The sequence below is a fragment of the Chironomus tepperi genome, unplaced genomic scaffold (assembly GCF_022539635.2).
Source record: "Chironomus tepperi strain 1889 unplaced genomic scaffold, CSIRO-AGI_Ctep_v1 contig_168, whole genome shotgun sequence".
Lineage (NCBI taxonomy): Eukaryota > Metazoa > Arthropoda > Insecta > Diptera > Chironomidae > Chironomus > Chironomus tepperi.
This window is the reverse complement of record NW_027226290.1, coordinates 1-25901: the sequence shown is the minus strand read 5'-3', so window position 1 is coordinate 25901 and position 25901 is coordinate 1. Positions and strand designations below refer to the sequence as shown.

General features: G+C 33.3%; 4 protein-coding genes across 4 annotated transcripts; 2 read left to right on the top strand and 2 right to left on the bottom strand.

Annotated features, from left to right (window-relative positions):
• Positions 1 to 549: 549 nt before the first annotated feature.
• On the top strand, positions 550 to 10069 carry LOC139088650 (uncharacterized). Its single transcript, XM_070637909.1, has 5 exons — positions 550 to 962; positions 1314 to 2638; positions 3101 to 3408; positions 5047 to 5427; positions 9992 to 10069. The coding sequence occupies exons 1-5, from the start codon at positions 550 to 552 to the stop codon at positions 10067 to 10069; spliced, it is 2505 nt and encodes an 834-aa protein (XP_070494010.1).
• A 2986-nt stretch (positions 10070 to 13055) lies between these two features.
• LOC139088628 (uncharacterized) lies at positions 13056 to 18161 on the top strand. The gene is made up of 3 exons (XM_070637882.1): positions 13056 to 13179; positions 14154 to 14505; positions 14939 to 18161. The coding sequence occupies exons 2-3, from the start codon at positions 14159 to 14161 to the stop codon at positions 16704 to 16706; spliced, it is 2115 nt and encodes a 704-aa protein (XP_070493983.1). The 5' UTR covers positions 13056 to 13179; positions 14154 to 14158; the 3' UTR covers positions 16707 to 18161.
• Positions 18162 to 19290: 1129 nt separating this feature from the next.
• LOC139088627 (gamma-secretase subunit Aph-1-like) lies at positions 19291 to 20552 on the bottom strand. Its single transcript, XM_070637881.1, has 2 exons — positions 20259 to 20552; positions 19291 to 20204 (listed from the first exon to the last, which is right to left on the bottom strand). The coding sequence occupies exons 1-2, from the start codon at positions 20478 to 20480 to the stop codon at positions 19704 to 19706; spliced, it is 723 nt and encodes a 240-aa protein (XP_070493982.1). The 5' UTR covers positions 20481 to 20552; the 3' UTR covers positions 19291 to 19703.
• Positions 20553 to 21753: 1201 nt separating this feature from the next.
• Positions 21754 to 25691, bottom strand: LOC139088658 (uncharacterized). Its single transcript, XM_070637916.1, has 2 exons — positions 23716 to 25691; positions 21754 to 23604 (listed from the first exon to the last, which is right to left on the bottom strand). The coding sequence occupies exons 1-2, from the start codon at positions 25673 to 25675 to the stop codon at positions 22682 to 22684; spliced, it is 2883 nt and encodes a 960-aa protein (XP_070494017.1). The 5' UTR covers positions 25676 to 25691; the 3' UTR covers positions 21754 to 22681.
• Positions 25692 to 25901: the final 210 nt, after the last annotated feature.

The window sequence follows — 25901 nt, the reverse complement described above, 5'->3', positions numbered from 1 at the left end:
AAGGATGTTTGTGAATTTGCTGCTGACTTTTTGGTGATGTCACTCAGGAGTGGATGTTTGGGTGAGTTTTTGGGGTTTTTTGACGGTTTTGTTGAGTTTTTGTCAATTTTTGTGTCAGATTTTGATGAAATCTGTCAAATTTTGATGAATTTTTTGATTTTTCGACGAATTTTAGCAAAATTTTGTAGAATTTTTTGCAAATTTTGAAGAATTTTGAAGAATTTTTGACGAAATTTGCCAAAATTGTGTCAATTTGTGATGAATTTTGTGCTTTTTGGCAACTTTTTGATGAAATTTTGACGAATTTTGGTAAATTTTTTGCAATTTTTCCTCAGTTTTGTTAAATTTCTAACAATTTTGATTTGAATTTGTGAAAATTTTGACGAATTCTGACGGAATTTGAAATTTTGGCAATTTTTGAGGAAGTTTGTCAAATTTTTGTCAATTTCCGATCAACATTGTTCGTTTTCTTTGTCAATTTTACAATTCTCATCCCTAAATCCAGGAATCCACACAGACCACGACATATCAACCATCAAAGGCAAAATCATGCTTCATCATCTGCTTGATTCTCGCAACTACAACTTGTTACTACTCGCAGCTGAGTCTGGAAATGTCAAACCAATCAAAAAACTCCTACAATATTCAATTGAGTCACAACTTTTAGAAAATGACATCACTGCACAAAGCCTGGCATGGGAGAATTGTCATTTTGATGTTTTGTTGGAGCTACTTCAAGCTAATTTGCCATTTCCACAACAAATTGAAGTCAGTGAATGCTCTGAGGAGTTGAGGAGCTTTATAGAGTCAAGTGAGGAGTTCCATAAGATGATTGAGGCACAAAATATGGACAAACTTGATGAAATCATTCAAAAATATCCAAATTTGAAATATTTTTATAATTTACTAAATGAATCAGCACTCAAAGTAGCACTGGAACTAGATTCAACTGACATTTATGAGTTTTTGCTGTCCAAGCACTTTTCATTTGCTCAGCACGAAGACATTGACAGAATTTTCAACAACTTAACCCCAGAAAAACAACAAAAAATCCTTTCAATTCATCAAAAATACAGCATAGAATTACCAGAGAATCACATGACCATCCTCATGTCCAACACATCCATTATCCAAGACGAATCCGACACCAATTCACATCTCACCTTAATCTACACAATCTACAACCACTTAAATACCAATCCTCAACTAAAAATCATCCTCAAAGCAGTTGCAGCCACAAAAATCTTCAAAATTGTCTTCAACTTCTGCCTTGACACTTCATCCACACTTGAATCATCCTATACATCCCATAGAATTGAAATTCCATCCAAAAACTTACTCAACATTTCCACAAGACACAAAACTTATGGAACATTAGCACATGAACTTTGTCACTATGCTCTACATGCTGTCTATGGCAATAAAGCCAATCCGTACACAAAACTCGATCGGGAAGCTGAAAAAAGATTCCAAAAAGTCATCAATGCCTGTAAAGTCAACAAAGACAATGAGGAAGTGATCAGTGCTGTTTATGAGAATTGTGAGAAGCATGTGCAGCCATCAGAGTTGATTGTCCGGCCAGCACAGCTGATTGCCATGTACATCCATCAACCTGAGAAGCTGAAGGAAGTTGTTGAATATTTTCCGGAGCTTTTTGAGTATTTTGAGAATGTAATTTGTGGAATTGATGATTCAGTGATGGATATTGACGGGAGAGTAGCCTGGAAGTCAAGCTATGTGTACAGCAGGTTGACAGACAGCAACAAAGTTAAGGTTCAAAATAGTTTAGTTAATTTTAAAAATGTAAAAGTCAAATTGAGTGAATTAGTTCCTGAAAATTCGACATTTTTTGAGTCATTGACGTCGGAACAGATTGTGAAGTTGTTGAAAAATGGATTTTTGGACTTTGATGATCCACATTTTAGGGATATTGAGGAACTGATTGATGTTAGGTGGGGTAATTTGGGAGATGTTTTGAGGAATGAAATTTTGAGTTCTAATTTGAAGTTTGATGGTGAAGTTGTTGAATTTGGGAGGATTTATGAGTTATATCCTGATGCTTTTGGGTGCCTAGCTTCAGAGCAATTGTTTGAAGTGCTTAAAGGTGACAAATTGGCCATTGGGGTGTCAAATGGGTGGAATAAGTGTTCGGAAAATGTGAATGAATTTTATATTGACAGGAAATTCATTCCTGAAGATGTAAAATTGATTTATTTTGATTATGAGGGTCAAGTTGATCATCAAATTAGTCATGAAGATAGCCACAAATGTCCAAATATAGTCAAAAGCCCAGACAGCACAAGACGTCAATTTAATGACCCAAAAACGCCTTCAGATGAGCTTAATGTTCATCCAACTGCTAAATCAGCTGTTCATCAACCTGACGGCAGTCTAGGGCTTCATTCCTCAAACTTGTCCAATCCAGGAACTTTCCAAGAATATTACACAAAATTCACAAAACAAAATTTTGATGAATATCACAAAAAACTCACAAAAATTAGACAAAATTCCAATTTTAACAGTCAAGATTACAATTTAAATCAAAAGCATTTTCATGATTTATACAAAAATTCGAGTCAGATCATTGAACAAGCTGAGAATGACAGGATTTTGATATTATCAGGAGAAACAGGTGCGGGTAAGTCAGCGACTTTTAAGCATATTTTGAATGAAGTTAGGAAAGTGAGTGAATTTAAGTGGGTTTTGTACATTGATGTGGTTAATTTGATGAATTTTGTAGGAAGAAGCAGTGAAGGTCAAAGATTTGTGAATTTTTTTGGAAAATTAGGTGGGAAATTTGAAGGAAATGATAGAAATTTGAAAGATTTTGGTGGAAATTTGGGTAAAAATGAGGAAAATTTAGAGAAGTTTGGTAAAAATTCAGGAAATTCTCACAAATTTGACGAAAATTTGAACAAATTTGGTGAAAAATTAGGAAAAGTGGAAGAAAAATTAGAAAAAGTCGAAGAAAAATCGGAAAAAACAGATAAAAATTTTGGAAATTCAGGGAAAATTGATAAAAATTTGGGTAAATTTGAAGAAAAGTTCAGAAAAAATGAGTTAAATGCTAAAAATTTGGGAATAAACGACCAAAATTTAGGAAGTTTGATTAAAAATTTGAGAAAAACTAATGAAAATTTGGGGAAAATGGACAAAACATCGGAAAATTCGGTCGAAAACTTGAGAAAAATGGGTAAAAATTCAGCAAATTCTGAAAAATTAGATTCAAATTTAGAGAAATCCGGTCAAAATTTAGGAAAAACTGACGAAAAAATGGAAAAAGTTGATGAAAATTCTAAAAATTCTGTTGAAAGCTTGAGAAAAACTGTCAAAAATTCACAAAATTTAGGGAAAATTGATGAAAATACCGAAAAAATTGCCGCAAATTCAGAAAATTCTGTCAAAAAAGTGAGAAATGTTACTGAAAATTCAGAAAGTTCTGGAAAAATTGCCCACAAATTGAGAAAAATAGACAATTCAGAAACTTCAACAAAAACTCCCAAAAATGCTGAAAATTTCATCAAATTAATCCAAATTAAGCCACAAAAGTCAAGAGATGATTTGAAAAATTTCAATTTAAATTCCGAAGATTTTAACATCCAAAACCTCTGCATCGACATTTTTGCCAAAATAATCCTAAATTACCTCAATCTCCCCACAAAACCTTCCAAATTTGAAGTCAAGCTATTCCAAGAATCCCTAAAATCCGGCAATGCTGTCCTATTTTGGGACAATTTCGACCAAATTCCTCAAAATTACATCAAAAATTACTTAAATTTATTCAAATTTATTCACACAAATACCTCAAATGTTCAGTATATAGGAACAAGTCCATCAAATTCAGATGAATTAGGGAAGTACCTAAAGATACGTCCATGGCAGTTAGTTCCATTTGGCAAAGCAGCCAAAGCTGAATTTTTGACAAAATATTTCATGTCACAAGCTGAAATGAGTCCTGCATCGGGACTGACTACTGACAATCCATGCCTGTCTACCTCAAAATCATGCCTGCCCATCTCAGAATCAGCAAAAATTGACAAAAATGTCGTTAAAGTCCAACGACTTATGAAGCAATTCAACTCAAATGACAGCTTTGTGTACGACTTTGACACCCCATTGATGCTGCAGTTCCTGTCCATGACCGACGACAGTTCCAACATCTTCAAATTCACCCAAATTTACAAACTTTTTGACAATTTTATTCAAAATAAAATCAATATTTGGCTGGAAAATTTCCCCGACTCGGAAAAGTCAGAAATTTCCACATCCATAAGAATAATTTTCCAAAAATTTTCCCTACTCAGTGAATTTTCCATATTTTCCAGCACAACACTTGGTCTAAAATTAAAAAAATTGCAAATTTTTCAAACAAAAATTCCTGAAAATTTAACGGTCGAAAAAATTTCAAATTTAAAAATTTTAATTTTTAACGGACAAAAAAAATTTAAATTTTTTCACAAAACATTTTCCGAGTTTTTCTTTGCACAATATTTTCTTGACAATATCCTCAATGTTAATGGATATGTGGACATAAACGAAGCTGAATTAAGGCTTGAACTTTTTTACCATTTAATGCAAAATTACGGAAATCTTCAGCATGTCCACACAGACTTTATGTCCTCATACCTTCATGTCAACCCTAGAACCAAGAAAAAATTCAATCCAACAATTTCAATCCTTTTGCGGACCAAATTTAAGTCATTTTTCATCCGAATGTTGGACACAAATCATCCGAAAATTTTTGAATTTTTATTTGACTTTTTCATGTCCGATCACGGACTTTTAATTGATCTGCTGCATGTGTATGAGGATGAGACACTCTACACAGCATGCTTCAATCCTAACTACTTTGGGCTGTTTGTGGATCCAGAAGAAATAAGGAAATTTGGACGGAATCACTTGACTGATGAGGAATTTGAGAGTTTTGTGAACGGGAAGCATCAAAAAGGCACGATTATGCTTGGTGTGACTGTCTATGAGTTGTTGGGGATTAGTAAGAGTTATGACAATTGTGACTCGAAGTTTGAGGACACTTCTTTGGTTCAGTGGCAACATAAAGGCTTGGGACATTTGGGTGAAGCTTCTGGAGGCTTAAGAGCTGGTCAGCAAGTTTCTGGAGCTGTAAAAGGTAGTCAGCAGCAGCCAGGAGTGTCACAAGCTGGGCAACAACAGCTGGGAACCTCACAAGCTGCTCAACAACAGCCTGAAGCCTTAAAAGCTACTCAAAAGCATCCAGGAGCCTTGCAAGCTGATCAGCAACAGCCAGAAGCCTCACACGCTGTACAGCAACAGCCAGGAGCCACAACAGCTGCTCAGCCATTTCCAGGAGCCTCACAAGCAACTACACAGCATTCAGAAGCCTCACAAGCTGTTCAGCGACAGCTAGGAGCTTCTCAAGCTGTTAAGGAACAACCAAGACCCTTACACGCCTTTCAGCACCATCCAGAACCCTCAGACATAGATCCACAGCCCCAACTGTCCACCACTTACTGGAAATTCCTCCAAAAATCCCTAAAACCTCAAAATTTCATCCAAAAACTCTTCACAAATCCCCAAGACGACAACCTTACTGAAAATGACCAAAAACAGCTGTTTATGACTGCAATAAATCCAAAAATTTATCTTTTTTATGACAAACTATTCAGCACTGCTGACTTTATTGAGTATAAAAAATTATGGACAAATTTTGAGAATTTATTGTCAAAATCTGAGATGCAGGAAGCGATTGGAAGTGCCATGATAAGTTATTTTGAGATATGTCCGGATAATAAGGATGGACATGACTTGTTCCTGTATCTGCTGCTCAAAAAAGCTAAAAAATTGCTGACAAATTCACAAATTTATGAAATTTTCATGTCCAAAAATATTTTACATGAAGCTTTTTGGGATTCTGGCAATTTTAAGATTTTGTGGACATTCCTGGCTGACCGGACGACGAAAGACGAACGGAAGCAGCTTCTCATGCTGGATGATCTTGGCGATAAGAATTTTTACTTCTTTAGCTTGCTGAATGAGTCAAAAGATCAATTTTCCAGCCACAAGTTCGTCTATTACTTCTATGACTTTACAGCACTAAAGCTCATCCACAGAACAATGACGACTGGAAATGCACCGGCATTTAAGTGCGTGACTGAACTTTATGAAAAATTTTTGACGAAAACTGAATTTCAGGAACTAATTTTGACCTCAAATGACTTTATGCTGTATTTAATTGGAAAATCTAATGAAAAATCATGTGAAAAATTTGGAAAATATTTGGAAAAATTGTTTAACGGAAGTGAGGATTTATTGGTGGAATTTTTAGACAGAAAAGTTCAACCGACAAATTTGACAATTTTTGAATTTGTTGACGATTTGAAGGAACTGGCAGGTTCAAAGTCAAAATGGTTTGTTAATCTTGGAATTTTGAAGGATTTGTATGGAAAAATTAAGAATAATAAATTGTAGATTTTTTGGAAGGAAATTCAAACGTTTTTTAATGATTTAGGGACAATTCAGGTATTTGGTCACATAAAAATTGACTTTTTGACCCACTCATTTGCACTTTGAGTGTCCTCATCCTCAAATCCACCAAAAACCACACCAATGGCAATAATTCCGAAACCTAACACAATAAGAATAGACTCATCTATAACTGACTAATTGACAACAATCCCGGAACCTGAAACAACAAAAACTTTGAAAATTACAGCAACTTCGGGTGCAAAAACTCCAATCCCAACCCCAATTCTACCTGCAACAACACCATCGTCGCCTATTTCTCAATAACACCACCTACAACGATCCCATTCACAAGAATCTCAACCCCGTCTACAAAAACCCTTCCTCAAGCTACAAGAGCCCTAACAATACACTACTGTAGGTCCACTTCCTTCCTCAACATGAAGACTAATTATTTACAAATCATCAACATGACCTGCCTCACTTAGTTTACCATTATATTTGTATATATCATATTCATATGCCAAATGATCGTGGGGATCATGGTCATGGAGCTTCCCTTAAACTTTAGCGTATTAGATCTCACTCGATCTCATATTCCTCAACTATAACAACAACCTTGATGTCCTTAGAAGTAAAATAATTTTTAGATCGTAATACAATAAGTGAACGGCTTCTTACTAAATTTTCTGAAACATATTTGAATGAAACTGTCCAAAGCGTTTCGAGAGCGCTTGTGGCGCCTATTTTCAGAAGCTTCAGCTTCACATAACTTCACATGACCCCCCAATTTTCAGCTTCACATAGCTTCTCGTGACATCACAATTTCCCCTGATACCCCTCAATTTTTGGCTTCACATGGCTTCCGTTCTTGTATTAGCAAATAAATTAGGTGTTCATAATATAAATGCTTAAGCCCCTTAAATGTTTACATTCGGAACAGACTCTGTTCAACAATAGACATCAACAATAGACACTCAAAATCAAAACAAGTTTTACATGCCGACCAACACACCTTTGTGCTTTATTTATTGCTTATTTATTTGAATATTTACATATTAATGTGAGATCTTGACAACGGTCAATAACACTAACGGCTTTTTATTTCGTTAAGATATTTTGAGGAAATTTTGGATCAATTGGAATTTGACTTACACCCGATCCCTGATTCCATCCACTTATAGCTTCATGTGGTCTAAAATTTGAAAATTCTGGTGGAATTTGATTTGATTTATTTATTAAATTTGGTCTCATTTGTGTTCCATTAATGTCTATGACTACATCCTGGTTACTTGATGTGGTTGGCTGTTCTGGAGCAGTTGGATTTGTTTTAATTGAGGCACAGCATTTATAAATCAAAAAAATTAAGAAGCAAATAATAATTAAAATAAATAAAATTGAAGACATTATTATTGAGCACTAAAACTGTGTAGATGTGACTTCTTTGAAAGCTTTAGTGTTACTGGTTTTCAATACAAAAATGTATATGCCAAACTCATGCATATTAAGTAAGTTATAACATTTGTTAGCTGAGCAGAGCTCGACGTTGACTCGGGCTTTGTATGAAAAAATTACAAAAGTACTCCAGGTCACTTCCAGATTTGCAATGCAAGATCCAGTAGGATCCAGGTCATTTTTAGACCTAAAACACTAGACCCAGTAAGATCCAGTAAGATCCAGGTCACTTATAAACCTAAAAACCAAGATTCAGGTCACTTCAAGGCCTAAAAAACAAGATCCAGTAGGATCCAGGTCACTTCTAGGCCTAAAAAACAAGATCCATATATAACTTCCACAAATTTAAGAACTTCATCATTTAACGAATTTTTATAATTCAAACCACATAACGGTCAAAAAAAATTCAAACTTTGTTCAGTAAACACTGTAAAAACATTGAAAAACATTGAAAATCATAGAACAACATTAAAAAACATTGATAAACACTGTAAAACAATTGAAAAACATTTTTAAAAAACATTGATAAACACTGTAAAAACACCGAAAAAATTGAAAAAAATTGAAAAACGTCGAAAAACATTGAAAAACATCAAAAAACATTTGTAAAAAGCATCGAAAAACATTTAAAAACACGAAAAATCATGGAAAAAATCGAAAAACATCGAAAAACATTGAAAAACACTGAAAACGGAAAATTGTTAATTATAGCATTTATGCGTTGATTTGACACTTTTAAATGCCCGGCGCCGCAATAATTTTATTGAATGTTTTTTGGACATTTACAAATTCTTCACAAAAATAACTGATTTCATTGCTCATATTAAGGACATTTAGCACCCAATAGACTGTGATTAGCACTCGATCCTTTATCCTCATCCTCCTTCCTGACCTCAATCTGACTGAACATCTACGGGGTCATCTCCATCGCTATCGCAATCGCAATCACAATCACCGCAACTTGGTACTTCAAAAACTACTTTGATGGTAAATCGGACGCATTTAATAATCACATACAGCACTAAGCTTCCGATTATAATTAAAATTAATAAAATTAAAATATCAGACATTTTTTTAAAAATTTGTAGCTGTGATTCCTATGGACGCTATAGTCTTACTAACGTTATTTTGTTAAATCAGTGGTGGACAACCTGTGTGATGCGGCACTGGGTGTGTCGACAAACATTTTTGGAAATTTTATGTCCGGTTTTGGTCGAGACTTAACAAAAAGGCGTGTCACGAATAATAAAATGGTTGTCCATCACTGTTTTTAGCATATAAATATTTTAGCATCTTCTAACATCTAATTTCAGTGATGGACAACCTTTTTACTTTTTGTGGACCACTTTATAGGTAAGTCTCGACCAAAACCGCACACAGCAAACGATTCATGGTATTTCCAATGATTTTTGGCTACACAATAGTGTATCGTGGAACATCGGTTGTCCACCACTGCCTTACTAGATGTTCCTATGATTTCCTGATGTATAACATATGTTAGCTAGAAATAGAACTGAGCATCTATTATATTATTGACCTAATAGATCTCATATTCCTCCTTCTATGACAATTATTAAGGTCCGTAAGACCGTTGCATAATATGTGAACCAGACTATCACAATTACAAATATTGACCGTTATTATTTGAATGAAAAAAATGGGGATAAAAACTATATTTTTAAAAAATAAATAATCGTTGAAAATTTTTAAATTCAAAAAAATACGTTTCGAACAAAAAATCAATATTTAATTAATTTCTGATGCATGTAACTGTTTTTTTTTGAATGAGCAATGTCTTGAGTCTTAATTTCATGGAATTTCATGTGAAGAATTGATAATTTTTAAAAAATATTTTTCGTTGTCTACATCAGAGTGTGGCTTTCTCAAAAACGACCGTTAATTTTTTTCAAAAAAAATATTTTTGTCGATAAAATTCAAATTTTTTTTGACCGTTACTTAAACTTTTCTTCGTAACGTAAATTTTTGTTTTAAAATAAGTTGAGTTTGAATTTCTTGGACAATCAAATGTCAAAGAATTCGAATTTGAGACGGCCACACTCTTAATTGAATTAATTAATATTTCTATTTCAAACAGACATTGCGACGACACAGGAAACAATGTTTAGTGATTAAATCAAAACGAGATTTACACATCAAAAAAAGGCGTATTTGAATAAATTTTGAAGCTTGATAATTTTGACTTTTTACAATTTTATTGAATTTTTATGAACATTTACAAATTAAATTCAAGTTTTTCACATTAATTACTAATGTTTTGGACATTAAGCATCCAATTGATTGTGACTACCTCAACATCGTCCATGACCTCAATCACCATCACAAGCGTCATCACATTCACAACCATCACCTCCTTCATCACATCCTTCATCACAGCAATCGTTAACATCATCGCAATAGAAAACCAATTTGGAGGTAAATCCGCAGCATTTATACAGCACCCACATGCCGAAGCTTGCAGCAGCTATTATAATTAATAACATTATAATATCAGACATTGCTTTTGAGTACTTCTATTTTTAATTGTGATTCCTATGGATGCTACTAACTTACTAACGTTATTTTTCAAAATCAGTGGTGAGCAACCTGTGTGACGCGGCATTTGGATGTGTCGTCAAAATTTTTTGGAAATGTCATGAATCATATGCAGTGTGTACATCACTGTTGTAAGCATATTCATAAATTGATATCATACTCCAGTGGTGGACAACCTTTTATTTTTGTGGACCACCTTGATGATAAGTTTCGACCAAAACCAGACACAACACACGATTCAATGCATTTCCAATCATTTTTGACGACACACTAGTGTGCCGTGACACAAAGGTTGTCCATCACTGCTCTAGATATGATTTCCTGATGTATAACATATGTTAGCTAAAGTATAGTTGCCGGGATAATGCTGTATTTTGCTTACTCTGTTGCTTGGGGTCCATTCGCGAACCGTCCCTTGATGGGTCAACTACTATTGCCTTTAATGACAAATCTGTGTCCATAAAGACAGTCAATGAACTCACAATAATTAGACACGATAACAAACTTGATTTTGAAGCTTAATTTGGCTTTTTATTACAATTTATTGCTGCATATTTACAAATAAGTCACAAAAGTCACAATTTTATCTGATTTTGGTGTACCCAATGCTGATCCTCTTAGATCCAATAGACAGCAACCAACATCCGATCTATGTCCATAGTCCTGTCCATGTCTCCATTCACAATCATCACCTTCATCCTCAATACTACACAACGTCATCTAACAACTCACAAAAGCATGATTTGCAGCATGCTCTACAATTTTGGTCAGCACAAGCACAAACACAGCATTTAAAGATTAAGTAAATTAAGGCACAAGCGACCAGAACTGCAATTCCTGCAAATACAATTTCCGCTGACATTATTATTGAAGAACTAGAAATTTTTATGGCTGTGGATCCTTTGGATGCTGTGGAGTAACTGACTTAACTGTCTAAGATTCTTTTACATCATTAAAGGCTTTACATGCTTGATTATGTAAAAAAAATTATGTTAATTAAAGATCTATTCATTTTCAAAAAATGGTGAAATAGTTTGTGTGTACCTTAAATGGTGATTTATTGTGGATATTTAAATATTCCTATTATGGTCCATTTGTGGCGAGATCCATTAAATATCTTTCGTTTTCTATGTGCAGGGGGGTATTTAAGGGGGATTGCTAGGATAAAGTAAAACTTGTTTTGGTCATCGACTGTCTTTATGTGATGAACATGAATTATAATGAAGTGGCAAATCCAACAAAATCCATCGCAAGTTCAACAAAATCAATGGCAAATTCATAAAAATCCCCGGCAAATTTGATTGCAAATTCAGTAAAATCCTCGACAATATCACTTAAATCCTTAGCGAATTCCATGGCAACATCAACTAAATCCTTGGCAAATTCGAAGGCAAAATCAACTAAATCCTTGGCAAATTCACAGGCAAAATCATCAAAATCCTTGACAAATTTGAAGGCAAAATCAGCAAAATCCTTGTCAAATTCATAAGCAAAATCATCAAAATACTTGGCGAATTCAAAGGCAAAATCAATAAAATCCTCGGCAAAATCAACAATATTTATGTCAAATTTGAAGTCAATTTTAACTAAGTCCTTGACAATTTCTGGAAAATCCAATGCAAATTTCATGACAAATCTTGTCAGTTTCACGGTAAGTTCATTGAAATCCATTATAAAATCGACATATAATCATCCACAGCCATTGTAATAAAATCAAAGCTAATAAAGAAATTTTGACAAAAAATAAAATCATAGTCAGCTATGATAGTCTAAATAGTCAGCATTCCTCTTTAAATATTCCCATCTAACTAATCTGAAAATCTCCATCAACCCATACTTCATCAAACAATCACTAATTAACAATTGTCCAATTTGCCTTCTATTATATCAACTTTACATTTCTGGTAGCAAATAAAGGCACGCTTAGTTGATGGATTAATGTTTAAGAGTAAATTTCCCTTCTTTTGGACAAAATAGAAATTAAAATGGGCAAATTCAATAAAAATCAGCAAACTTTACATTCATTGTATTTTCGCAACAAATTCATAAGAATCCTCGACAAAATCAGGTTAGTCCTTAAAAAATTCAACGGCAAATTTGATAAAACTCACAGCAAAATCAGTTAAATCTAAGACAAATTCGATTTATCATCAACAAAATCCATGTCAAATTCGACGACAAAATTACCCAAATCCTTAGCAAAATCAACAAAATCTTTGGCAAATTCGAAGGCAAAATCATCAAAATCCACAGCAAATTCAATGGCAAAATCAGTCAAATCCACAGCAAATTCAAAGGCAAAATCATCAAAATCCATGGCAAATTCGAAGGCAAAATCAACAAAATCCATGGCAAATTCGAAAGCAAAATCATCAAAATCCATGGCAAATTTGAAGGCAAAATCAACTAAATCTCTGGTCAAAATCAATAAAATCCACAAAATTTCCGGTAAATTCAGAAAAAACCGTAAAATTATTTAAAGTTCCAATTTTTTTCAAATTACACATCAAAATTGTTATACGATGTTATAACTTGTTATCCATACCCAAAAAAAATGAGAGTCGACACAAAATTCTCTCATTTTTCTCTCATTTCAAAAAGTATAACAACAAGTGACGCATATAGTCACTGTGCCTCAAATGTTATAAACATTTATTTCATCAATTTGAAGTTATTTTATAAAATTTATCAATATTTTGGTTCCATTTTTGAGTCAAAGCTTATTTTTAGGTAAGTTAAGGACTTTCTTGACATTTTAACATTATTTGGGGTCAATTTTGGAGGGAATTAAGGGGGAAAAATTGGAAAAAATGATGAATTTTTGAATTTATTTGGATGTATTTGTTGATTGCGATTTCATCATTTTTATGGATTTGGAAGTATTGAGTCAGTTGAGCTGATTTCATGTCAATTAGGGATTTTTGGAAATAAATTTCAATTTTTGATGAATTTTTGACAACTTTCGTAATTTAAAAATTGCAAAAAAATTCAAAATTTGGAGAAAAATTGTTGAAATTGATTTTTAAGATTAATAATTTGAAAGAAAATTAAAAATTTGCAAATTTTTGAATTAAAAAAAATTAAAATTCCAACCTCAAATTGGGATTTTTAACCTCAAAATTTCTAGCCTCAAAATTTTTGTGTGAGTTTTGTGGCAAAACTTGTCAATTTTTGAACAAATTTACCTCAAAATTATGAATTTATTAACTTTTTTGGATTTCTAACCTGCAATTATTATGCAAAACATCGAATGAAGATGATAATTCTGGGTGAGAAATGAAATTTTTGAGGTTAGAATTACCAAAAAAATCAAAAATTTGGATTTAGGTTAGAATTTACAATTTTGAGGTTATTTTTCAAAAAATTTGAGGTTAGAACTGCCAAAAATTCACAATTTTAAGGTTAGAATTAAAAAATTGTGAGGTTAGAATTGACAATTTTTAGGTTAAACTTTCCAAATATTCATGTCATATCCACAATTATGAATAATACATTCATCTTGATCATTCATATCAAATTGAAGCTTACGACTTATTTAGTCATTTTAATACATTTTTTCATTTTAAATCTGTGTGTGACTGAATCATTCTGTGACTGTATTGTGTGATTTCATTGTCATATCTACAACATGCTATACAGTCATCATGAACTCAGCCACGAGTGTGATTCAAACTGATTATTGACATTTTTTCCATCTATTCCAGATTAAATGGACAGAGCCAACAAAAAAAAGTCATCTGATTCAGATTCAGATTCAGATACCGGACCGATGGAGATGGAGGAGCGTGTCCGATGCACATACCTAATTCGCAGAGATCCTCCACATCAAAATAAGAGATTAATAAATTTACGAGACAGAATGAAGAAGCCAGAAAGAAATCCAGATCCATATCCGATGTTTAGGGGTCGGTACGACAGTGATGATGAGGAATATTCAGCATCATTGCAAGGACGTGAGTCACCGCTGTTGACAACGACTTTTAAGAGACGTGATAAGGAAGTGCTTCCGATTAGGCATTTGGTTGAGAAGCCAGGGAGATATAGGAGGCCGAATAAGTAAGCTAACCTCAAAATTGTAAATTCTAACCTCAAAATTGTGAATTATAACCTCAAAATTGTGACCTTTTGGCAATTCTAACCTCAAAATTCTGAATTTTTGGCAATTCTAACCTCAAATTTCTGAATTTTCAGCAGTTCTAACCTCAAAATCCTGAATTTTTGGCAATTCTAACCTCAAAATTGTGAATTATAACCTCAAAATTCTGTATTTTTGGACATTCTAACCTCAAAATTGTGACCTTTTGGCAATTCTAACCTCAAAATTCTGAATTTTTGGTTATTTTAACCTCAAAATTGTGAATTTTTTTTGCCAATTCTAACCTCAAAATTCTAAATTCTAACCTCAAAATTTTGAATTCTAACCTCAAAATCCAGCCTTTTTTTTGGCAATTCTAACCTCAAAATCTCCAATTCTCCTTTTCTCACCCAGAATCGTCATCTTCATCCGCGGTCCACTATTCTCAGGCAAGTCCTTCATCGCCAAATCCATAATCGAACGTGAAGAATTCTACGGCAATACCAAAGCCCAACGTATCAGTGGCGTCAAGCTTGTCCGTCGTCGTGAAGATCGCGACAAAGACGGTCCAATGTTGCTGTTTGACGAGTTCCACAATGCCGGCAAATCCGACTGTAAATTCCTAATTGTTGAGATCAAGTCCCACAAAAGTTCCGTCCTCGAGACATGCATCCACTTGGCCAGAACATACAACTATGAAATGTATGGAATTGACATCATGGTCAACACGGAATCAAGCATTTATAAGTCAAAACTCAGTGAACTTCGTTGGTATTCGTACGAGACATTAACGTCCACTTATGTCAAGGAAATGAAGGCATATCCAATGCCGTACTATGTCACAATGTTAAATCCATTAAGTATCTTACCAAATTCCGATACAATACCATTATTAATGAATTATATCGAGGACTTTGCAAAGGCACCAAATTATGGACAGCCCGAGACATGTGAGGATGACTATTCAGCTGTGGACGAAGCTCATTATGAGATTACAACAGCCAAAGACATTTATGACTATTTTCCCGAAGGTATTAGATATTCTGTTAATTTTGAGGATGACGTCATCGATAAGGTCGGTGACTTGATAGTCAACAAGACGGAAGCTCCTTACATGTCAGCCATTGACCGTCATTTACAGACATTTCCATCAATTGACCCCAAAAAGGTCATCGATTATGAACACAAAACTGAAATTATTGACGACGAGACAATATTGGAAGTAAATCCATCAATAGTCATTGACTATAATCACAGTCGGACACAATACCTGCTGAGTATGGTCGATGATGTGGACATTGATGCTGTCATTGAGGAAAAAAAGGCTGAAAAAATTGAAAAAAATGTCAAATTTTACCAGCAATTTGAGGATGAAGGTACGGTGATCAGCATGTATCCACAAAATTGGATCAAGATTCATGTCCAACGTCCACCGCTGAATGGCAAGCGAAAGAAAAAAAAGACAAAAAAAATACAAAAAATTCTCGATCAAAATTCCATCAAGACAGTCCAAAAAGGTGTCAAAAAGATGAAAATTGAGGACGACGATGAGTTTGTGGATGCCTTAATGGACATTGACAGCACTGTGCCTTACTACATCGATGAAATCATCAAAAAGACAACAATTGATGGACAAATTGAGGCTGACTACATTCGTACAGTCTTTACACGACTTAATGCCGTACCTAAAATGTCAGTCATCCTTGATCTTGTGGCACAAGTTGATCACTTAAGGATCAAGTTCCGTATGACCGATGGCAATGCTTTATGCTTTAATCCGACTGAAAATTTGATTGAAATTAACGTCCATAATGATGCTGACATATTAAGGACATTAGGACATCAACTGATGCATTGTGCTGTACATTGGACATACAACAACAATGCTAAGCCTTACTCTGAGAAGAATGACGACCGGAAGGATGAATTGCAGAGAATTTTTATTGGAATTGACATCATTGAGTCTGAAAAGACTGAAAATTTTCGTAAATTAATGTCAAAATATTGTGAAAGTTCATGGGATGTTGAGGTTGTTGGACTATATGGTGAATTAATGGTTGATGGACGTACGGATGAGTTGAAGAATGTTGATGGATTGTGGGAATTTTGTGATAAAATGATGATGGAAATTGAGAATTTTGGTAATAGATTTAATTCTGGATCGCGTCGTGGGGTCTTTTAAGGGTCCTTGGACCCTACCTGATGTAATTGGTGTTTTGAAGGGAAGAAGGGGTGTTGGTTGAGGGGCAGAGCGGAACGAAGATGGACGAAATGCGAATGGAATGGATGAAGAGGGACTTTGAGGGACTGAGAGGAACTGAGAGTAACAGAATGGGGCAAAGTGGAGCATTAAGGGACAAAATGGGACGAACGGGGACATAACGGTACATAACAGGATTTAAAGGGTCATAGAGAGAGTTAGATGGCCAAAATAGACGGACAAGGTCAGATAAGGACGAATAGGAACGGAAAGTGACGGAAAAGCACGAAAAGAGACAGAGAGGAAAGGACAGGAACAGAAACGGACAAAAAGGGTCAGAGAGCGACGAATAGGAACGGAAATGGACGTAGAGGGTCATAGAGAGACTTAGAGGGAGGGACAGGGATAGAAAGAGACTTAGAAGGACGATACTAGACGGACATGGACACAACGAGACAGAAAGAGACGAAAAGGGACGAAATGGTACAGAAAGGGGCGAAAAAAAGAGGAATGACGGCCATAGGAACTATGGGGTAAAGAGGTGGAAGGGCTGAATTTGCCCAACAACTTACCCCCCACGGTTACCCCCGGCTGAATTTTTTGCATGGATCAAAAACTTTGGTTAGAATTTGTGGCTTTTTTTGTACTGAAAATACAAGCAAATTGAAGAATTCAAAAAGAGGTCGATTGGGGAAAGAGGGGGTTGGGGTAAGAGTGGGGAAGGATTAGGAAAGTTGGACTTAGGGTAATTTAACTCCCAAAATGCAGATATTAATCTAAAATTTGATTAAAAATTGTGAAGAAATTCACAAAAAATTGACCCAAAAAGTCGTCCAAAACCAAATTTCAGACCTAAAAAGTCAGTAATAAGAGCTCAAGGTATGTAGGAACCAAATTTAAAAAACCTTTATTGATTACCAAAATTCAGCAATTTTTAAATAAGTTGACCAAATTCAGCACAAAAGAAAATTACCAAATTTCAGTTGCAATTTTAAATATTTTTAAAGTGAATAAGAAGTGATTGACGTAAAGTTGATCAGAATCAGGGGAATTAAGGTACGTAATGCCATTCCAGATTGATTGGTTTTTAAGAATCTTAAAAAAATGTTTGCCAAATTTCTGTGTTTTTAGTGATTTTTTATAGTTGCTGGTGATTGAGGTCCGGGCGGTGATCTGCATTATTTTGACACAAAATGACTCCGACAATATTTTAACCCCAAAAATGTTAAATTTAAAAATATTAAATTTAAAATTGTTATTTTTTTTATGTATTAATAATATCCACATACTTATTTTAAATTTCAATTGCAATAATTTTAAACAAATTTGGAATAAATTTAAATTTTTGATTTTAATTTTGAAAAATCTCAAAAAACTTGTGAGGATTTATTACATCATTATTATTAAATATTTTATTATTTACAACCTATTTTTAAGTATTATAATCAAAAATTTTTAAATTAATAATTTTTTTAAAAATTCAAATATTTTTAAAAGTCCTAATTCATTTTAAAAAAAATCTAAAATTTAAAAGTGTTTCTAAAAATCAAAAAAAAAATTATTTTAATTTTTTCGATTTAAAATATTTTCAATTTTATCTTTAAAATTCAAATTAATTGATTTTGTTTAAATTTTTAATCCATTTAAATTATATTTTGTGTATTATTATGTCATTTCTATACAAAAAAACAATAAAATATATTTAACTTACCTTTTGGATATATACGTCTCTGTCTTCTATACTACTTACTTATTTCGCTGACCATACCGATTAATTATGATCCATGATCTTCTTCTAGACGTCGGTTAAACTTGGCTCTTTCGCTGGATATAGCTTACCAATTTCTAATTCCCAAATGCAATACTCTCTAAGCTCCAGGTTGGCATTTTTATAGCGGATTCCATCAAAAGACGATGTGGCAAGCTTGTCTAACTCTATTCCAGCAATGACATTTTCTCTTACATTCTTTTTACTAAATTTATATCCAATCCAATCTTAATTCCTCATTTCTATCTCATTATTGATGTCTTGTTGACCTTGTTCTTTGCAGCAGCTTCTTATTTAAAAGTAGGGTGGCCAGAGGTTTTTGGCAAAAAATCGGGACACTTTTGAGGCTTTGCTTTGTCGGGACACAGCAGCAAGGGTGAAAAGTACAGCAGCGTTTCATCAAAACTACAGCAGATGGCCGCCTTATTTAAAAATCAATCCTCTGAAAGACAGGATTGCATTTTATATTGACAATTAGTTGGCGAAAGTCCGCAATAAAATCAGCTTTAGGCGACATCTGAGGTAGGTCATGTATCACACTTGATCTGTTCGGTCATCGAAGTAATTAAGTAAGTAAAGGGCAACACATTCAATCCAGGACATTTTAGGAATGGTTGGTTCTATTGTATATTTTCTGGGGACCTTGATGGCAAGTGTGCATCAAAACCGCACATTTTAAATGGTTTGTGGTATTTTTTAAAGTATTAAGACAGCACACTAGTGTCGCACGGCACACAGGCTATGAACCACTGTCTTAGATCATTTTTCTACAAATCAATCACAATAAAAAGCTCATAATTTATGTTAAATACAGTTTTAAGCATCTTTTATTAATCATAGCTCAAAGTCAACTCAGACTTAGCATGAAGCTCAGTCAACTCAAGTCCAAGTCGACTCCAACGCCTTCCTTAACTAAATTACATATGATTAATTGTATTAATTAATTAGTATTTCCATATAAAAAAGGACACAAGTCCAAAATATAAAGTATAAAGGCAGAGTGTGGCTTTTTCAAAAACGACCGTTAATTTTTTTCAAAAAAATATATTTTGTGGTTAAAATTCAAATTTTTTTTGACCGTTACTTCTCCTTTTCGTCGTAACGTAAATTTTAATTTTAAAATAAGTTGATTTCGAATTGTTCGAATTTCTTCGACAATCAAATGTCGAATTTGAGACGACCACACTCTGGTATAAAGTATAAAGGTTTTTTTACTGACAGGCAATACATTGCTTTAATTTAATCACAGATCCACCAACAGTCTTAAAAGCAATCAACATTGTGACTATAACATTAGCAATTGATAAAGTCAATGTTAATCCATAAAATTTATAGACATTCAATAAAGTCACACATGAGAATATCAAGTGACTTGCTATGACATAAATGAGATTAAGCTTATTATGATGATGAATACCATTAAAGAATATAACATTCCAGAATGTATGTAGGAGGATGATGCACAACGCAAATGTTGCACTTGTTATAAAAAAAAAGTCATTTCCACCTTTTAATCCAACCGTACCCGGTCCACTGCCAGCATCAGCAAGTATATTTAAACTTTGAAATAGTCCAGAAATGATGCCAAATCCAAGACCTGATACATATGCCAGGACAGGCTTATTATGTGTCACTAATGAGTTTCCAGCTAGTTCCTCAAGTCCAGCACTCGTTTTGTCCAGCAGCATGTACACAATGTACCGAAATCCTTCCTAAAAAAAATTGTCAATTAAATTAGTTCCTTTTTTTTGGCATTTCCAACTCACCTGAATCAGCACCGACACGACGACACCAAAGATGAGATAATCCCGTAACGGAATGAATATAAACCAAATAAATGATGAGATTAGCAGTGCCAATAGCCATAAAAATGATGAAAATATTAATAATATTATTTTAATTGGTGAATCGCTGATTGTGAAGCAAAACATTGCCAATGGAGTTCCAAATGCTAAAAATGCACATCCAAAGAATTCAGCTACAGTCATTTTGGATGCTTGGATGTTACTGATTTAATTATTTGAAATTATTTTTGAGATACTTTTTGTTGTCTTTTTTTTTTTTTTGTGATTAATAGACTTTAGGGATGTCAACTATTCGATAAAGTATTTTGGTATGATTTTGAATTTTTAAAAACCGTTAAAGTTATTTGAAGGGAAAATTTAAATTTTGAAGATTTTTTATTGGATTATTGAGATGTTTTGGATATATATGAAGGATTTAAGGGATATACTTACTTACTTCCTTGGGTGGGGCTCTCGAGGGTTCCTCTCGATAGACTCTTGGATGTTAAGAGGTGCTTTAAGCTGTAGACTGCACCATATGTCGAGTGAATCTGCTTGCGTACTTCGATTGTAACGTCTGCCGTGTTGTTTACTTTGAACTACTTCCTTGGCTGGAGTGCATCTATTGTTGTGCGAAGTGAACGTCTAAATGTTAGCGTCCTTTTCTACACATCCAATCCAGGAGTTTTTTTTGATCTTCAATGCTTGTGTCAAGTCAGTGCTGCTTTATGGTTGCAAAATCTGACTCGCAGCTACAGAAATACAACAAAAGCTTCAAGTTTTTGTAAATAGCTGCTTCAGGCGGATTCTCAGAATCTGGTGGACTGCGGATCCAACGAAATGGCCATCGAATCAGGTCAGGAGAATTACAATTGCTTAAATATGGCTGGATAGGTCACACACTTAAAAAATGGAATAGTATTGTAGCTGTAAGCTGGAAAGAGAGGCACAAGCTTGCTATACTGCCTATGGTAGGAATCTACAAGTGAAACAGCCGTCCAGGTGCAACATGTCGTAGGACGGTAATGAAAGAATGCCAGTTAAATGTCAAAATTGAGAATTTGTAAAAACTTTTTGTTACAGCCAGCATTAGAGTCAGATGGAAGGCCTTTTGTAGCAACCTATGGTCCAAGTCGGTGCATGGTTCCAGTAAGTAGGTCAGTAAATCGTTTCCAATAAGACACTAAAGGCTTTTGCATAGGATGACCAGAATCGGGACATTTTAAGGCATTGTCGGTGCACAGCAGCATGAAAGAAAAAATACAGCAGATGGCCGCGCCTCCTTTTACATCAGATTATATTGAGTTTTAGGTTTCAGAGCCATAATTCGAGTCACTATATTGAACAGAATCACCTTCATTCCTCTTGGTAGTTGATGGCATTTTCGTCTGCAAGTTACATATTCCACAACATTCTAAGGACCATCCAATATTTCAATAATTACTTTATGATTGATGAAATTTAAATAAATAATGAGTAAAATTTGACAAAATCTTTTTATTTTTAATCATAAATCGAACGACTGTGTATCTATAACGTATAAGCATAATTATTTTATCATCAACAATAAATCATAAATCTATATATATATATATAATAAGCTCAAGTACAAGTAGGGATGTCGAACCCAAGTCCTAAAACATACCCTAAATCCATAAAAAATTAGCGACTTAATTAATAGTAAATTAAGAATTGGGATTTGGGTCAGGATTTGGGATTTAGGGTATTTATGTTCTAAAATTACTACAGCTCTTGGGGAAATGAGTTTCAAATTAAAATTTAATATTAAATGGAAGTATCCGAATTAATCAGGTCCTTAATTTTTTTTTGGGATTTGGGGTACCTTTCAGATTTGGGTTTCGACACCCCTTAGTTCAAGGCTCCCAAGATTATTATCTTCAATAATCTTTCTATGAAGATTCTGTATGAATATTATAATCTGTGGGAGCCTTGCTCATGTATATGGCTCGGTCTGAATGACGCATAGGAGCTTATTAAAAATGTTATGTGTCTCAGGCTTAAATGTGCAAGCTCATGTCCCAATTATTGTGTTGCTTATTCAAAATTATCTTTAAACTCTTCCCATGAAATGTTATATTTTAAATAAAGGTTTTTAAATAAATTCAAAATTTCAGAATTCATTAATGAAAAACCAAAAAAAAAACTATTATATCTCTTCTTTGGAAGATCTTCACGCAAAAACTGTCTCATTAAATGTTCATCTGAATTTTTAAAATTCTCAATATAATCTAAAATAAATTTTGTAGTCTCAGCAGTGTTAAAATTAATAAAATTATTACACATGAAAATATCAATAAATTCCTCATTCTTAAACACTTTTTGTATTTTAGAAATAATCCAAATTTGAGCTTGACTGCCGAATCCAAAAAAATTATTCTTTTGGTCTAAATAAATTTTTTCTTCTCATCAAGATTACAATTTTTATCAATATAATCGTAATATTTCATATAATCCTTATCTGTTGACCATTCGGCATCACCAATATTTGGATCCTTTATCCTCAAGCTCTCTATCTCCTCATCTGTGATCAATCTTTCGGAGCTTTTATTAAAATGTTCATGCCAATTTAAACCATGTAATTTAATTAGTAGGTCAAAGATTGCAGGATCCCATACAGAGAATTTCAATTTTTTCAGAATGTTATCATGCTCATGAATTTTCCATATCTTATCCATTAAGTCGGATGAATGAACAATTAGTTCCTTACATATTGCAATTAATTTTATGTACAAATAATAATCATCAAAATCATTTAACATTTTATTCCCATATTCTATCAATAACTTTGCAAAAGAGCTATTAGCAATTCTCTCAGGACTTTGTGATTTTACATAGCTGACGATGAAATCAGTCACAACTCTTAATGGTAAATCATCTTCAAAAATCGCCGTTAATAATTTAAATTTCAATTCATTTTCTTCAGTATTTTGCATACTGTCATCATCAAACATAAAGTCAATCATATACTTTGCAATAAAATATTCAGCATATGTCCTATGCATAAAGTCAATTGTACTTCTATCAAGTTTATCACTATTTAAATCAACAATCACAAATCCATAACGTTGAATCATGTCTGATGTGAAATTTTTCTTCTCTTTTTTCCATCTTTTCATTATTGGAAGATCATCAAGCTTGAATCCCAATTCTAACTCATCAAAAATAAGAATGATGGCAAGAACACGATGAACATCCCAAATTGAAAATGTTAAATCTTTGTCACGTTCTGAAATTGGAACTTTATCGCCAACTTCTTCTTTTTGCTTTTCAATCATCGCTGTGTAGATGTCGATGCGGTTATTATTGTCTAAAAAAAATTAGATTATGGCTGTGATTAGTAATATTTAATAAGTGAAGCTGATCTTGATGCCTCAAATATGAGCCGAACCCTTTCAACCCAATATATTAGTTTATTTACCTGTTTCAACTTGATTATGGATGTAAAGCTCTGTGATGATTTGTATCATTAATGGATTATCAATTTCCTCAGGTTTATAGTAATAATATCCTTTAAGATTCTCGATTTTTTCAATGATTTTTGTTGCTAGTTTATTTTGTTCGTCGTTCACATTATTGACCTGAAGTATATTTTTGATAAAATCTTCCTTTTCTGTATACGTGTACGGTGCAAATTTATATGGGATAATGTTGAGTAATTTTTGAAGTGTTTCAGCATAATGTGGACGTGTTGATATCCACTGCTGATTATTTGTTTGAGAAATAAGTTCAAAAATTCTCAAAATAAATTTTTTGTATTTTGGACAAACTTCGTCAACACCATCCAAAAATAAAATAACTTTTCCTTCATCAAAAAGTTTTTTGAAAATTTCTTTTTCAATTTCTTTGGGATTCAATTTCTTTACAATTTCAAGCAATAATTGACAAACATGCTGAATTGTCTGACATTTTGATTCGTCAGTGTATTTGTTGAAGATTTTTCCATTTTTACGAAGATTTATGAACAATATGTAAGCATCTTTGGCTGTTTTACTTAATTTGGATGCAAAATCAATAAAAGTTGTTGTTTTTCCAGTTCCTGCGTGATCAGCAAGTATAAAAATTTTATCATTTTTTGTTTCTTCTTGAATTTCCTCAAAATTTTTAACGATTTTTTTATCAGACTCTGAATCCATGACTAAGAATTCTCGTTGAATTATTTCATATTTAAAGTTCGGATTAATAGCTTCACCAATTTTGATCTGGATGTCTTCTAAAATGTATTTTTTAATGTCATTAGGAGTCAACAGCTGCAGAATTTCAGAATTATCTTTAATGAGGTTATAAAATGTGGTTTTAGATCCTCTAAAATTAATTTTTGAATGCTTAATTGCAGCTTTCATAGGATCTGTAAGATTATTGAATTTTAAAGCCTTTGTGTCATCTTCCAGCTGTTCTAATACATTCAATGCTCTCTCTAGCTCTGGTTCGACGACTTCTTTGCTGTATTTAAAAAGCTCCTCAAAAATTTCCTCAAGTTCCTCTAATTTTTCTTTATTATGGATGTAAAGCATCATCATTTGTGGAACAGTTACCACCATTTCAGAGTTATGGTGCTCTTCTATATAGCATGAAAAAACATTTGCAATAATCCATTCAAAAGCTTCTTTTTGTCGACACTGAGTCATGACACGTTCTACATATCTAGTCTTTAATTCACTTTCTCCAATTGGAAATGGATCAAAATTTTCATTTTGAAATGCAGTTAGGACAGCTAAGTGACACAATTCATGTATGAGTACCCCAAACACTTCAGACTTTTGTTCATCATCAGTCAAATATTTAGCACCAATTATAATTGATTCATTTCCATAAATAATTCCCTTTGATCCATATTCAGTACGTGGATCCATATAGTATGTTGATGCATGCTTAAAATCAAAATAAATTTTTAATTTTTTAACTTTTGCAGCCAATTTCATTATTTTCTTGCAATATTCATTGCCGTTAAGAGTTTCGTATGCTTCAGCTATCAACATCCATTTTTTATGAGATAAATTGTCATTATTGCCAATTTTTGATTTTGATTTAAGGACTAAAATGTGTAAATCAGGAAAGTTGAAGGCATTAGCTTTGTGGTGATTAAGAAGCTTTCCTGAATAATTTTTTGATGCTTCCTTATTTTTCTTATTTTTCTTATTTTCCTTTTTTTCCATTTTTTTCATATTTCTGTAGACTTTATTAAGATTTTCATGATATCCTGTGCTGATTTGTTTATTGAGCATCGTGAAAATTTCAAATTTTTTAGTTTTCAAAGAATGAGCAAGCAGGGATTCATTTTTTTGATTATAAAAATACATTAAATTTGAATTTGATTCAATCTTTGACTTAAGATCATCAAAATTATTATCATCGACATCCTTATGTAAACTTTCACACATGTCAATAAATGCTTTAACCTCACGTGATGCAATGTTGTAGTTAAAATTAGCTGGAATTCGTGAATTGGCTTTGAGAAGATTTAAAATTATTGTATTAACATCATTTCTGGTGTTAATGTCCGCAAGATGACTCCATGCATTATCAATCGCGTTATCAGCGTCAAAACCTTTCTCAAGTAGATTCTTGACTAAATTTGGTAAAACTTTTAAAGTCGCTAGAATCAGA

What these genes read in the sequence shown, in the direction of transcription:
- LOC139088650 (XM_070637909.1), top strand. Translation starts at nt 550, where the DNA reads ATGCTTCATCATCTGCTTGATTCTCGCAACTACAACTTGTTACTACTC. An exon ending in GATTCAACTGACATTTATGA is followed by an intron (nt 963 to 1,313) that starts GTTTTTGCTGTC and finishes TACATCCCATAG; the next exon opens with AATTGAAATTCCATCCAAAA. An exon ending in CAGAAAATTCTGTCAAAAAA is followed by an intron (nt 3,409 to 5,046) that starts GTGAGAAATGTT and finishes TCTTTGGTTCAG; the next exon opens with TGGCAACATAAAGGCTTGGG.
- LOC139088628 (XM_070637882.1), top strand. Translation starts at nt 14,159, where the DNA reads ATGGACAGAGCCAACAAAAAAAAGTCATCTGATTCAGATTCAGATTCA. An exon ending in AGATATAGGAGGCCGAATAA is followed by an intron (nt 14,506 to 14,938) that starts GTAAGCTAACCT and finishes TTTCTCACCCAG; the next exon opens with AATCGTCATCTTCATCCGCG.
- LOC139088627 (XM_070637881.1), bottom strand. Translation starts at nt 20,480, where the DNA reads ATGACTGTAGCTGAATTCTTTGGATGTGCATTTTTAGCATTTGGAACT. An exon ending in TCGTGTCGGTGCTGATTCAG is followed by an intron (nt 20,205 to 20,258) that starts GTGAGTTGGAAA and finishes AATTTTTTTTAG; the next exon opens with GAAGGATTTCGGTACATTGT.
- LOC139088658 (XM_070637916.1), bottom strand. Translation starts at nt 25,675, where the DNA reads ATGTGTGAAAGTTTACATAAGGATGTCGATGATAATAATTTTGATGAT. An exon ending in CCATAATCAAGTTGAAACAG is followed by an intron (nt 23,605 to 23,715) that starts GTAAATAAACTA and finishes AATTTTTTTTAG; the next exon opens with ACAATAATAACCGCATCGAC.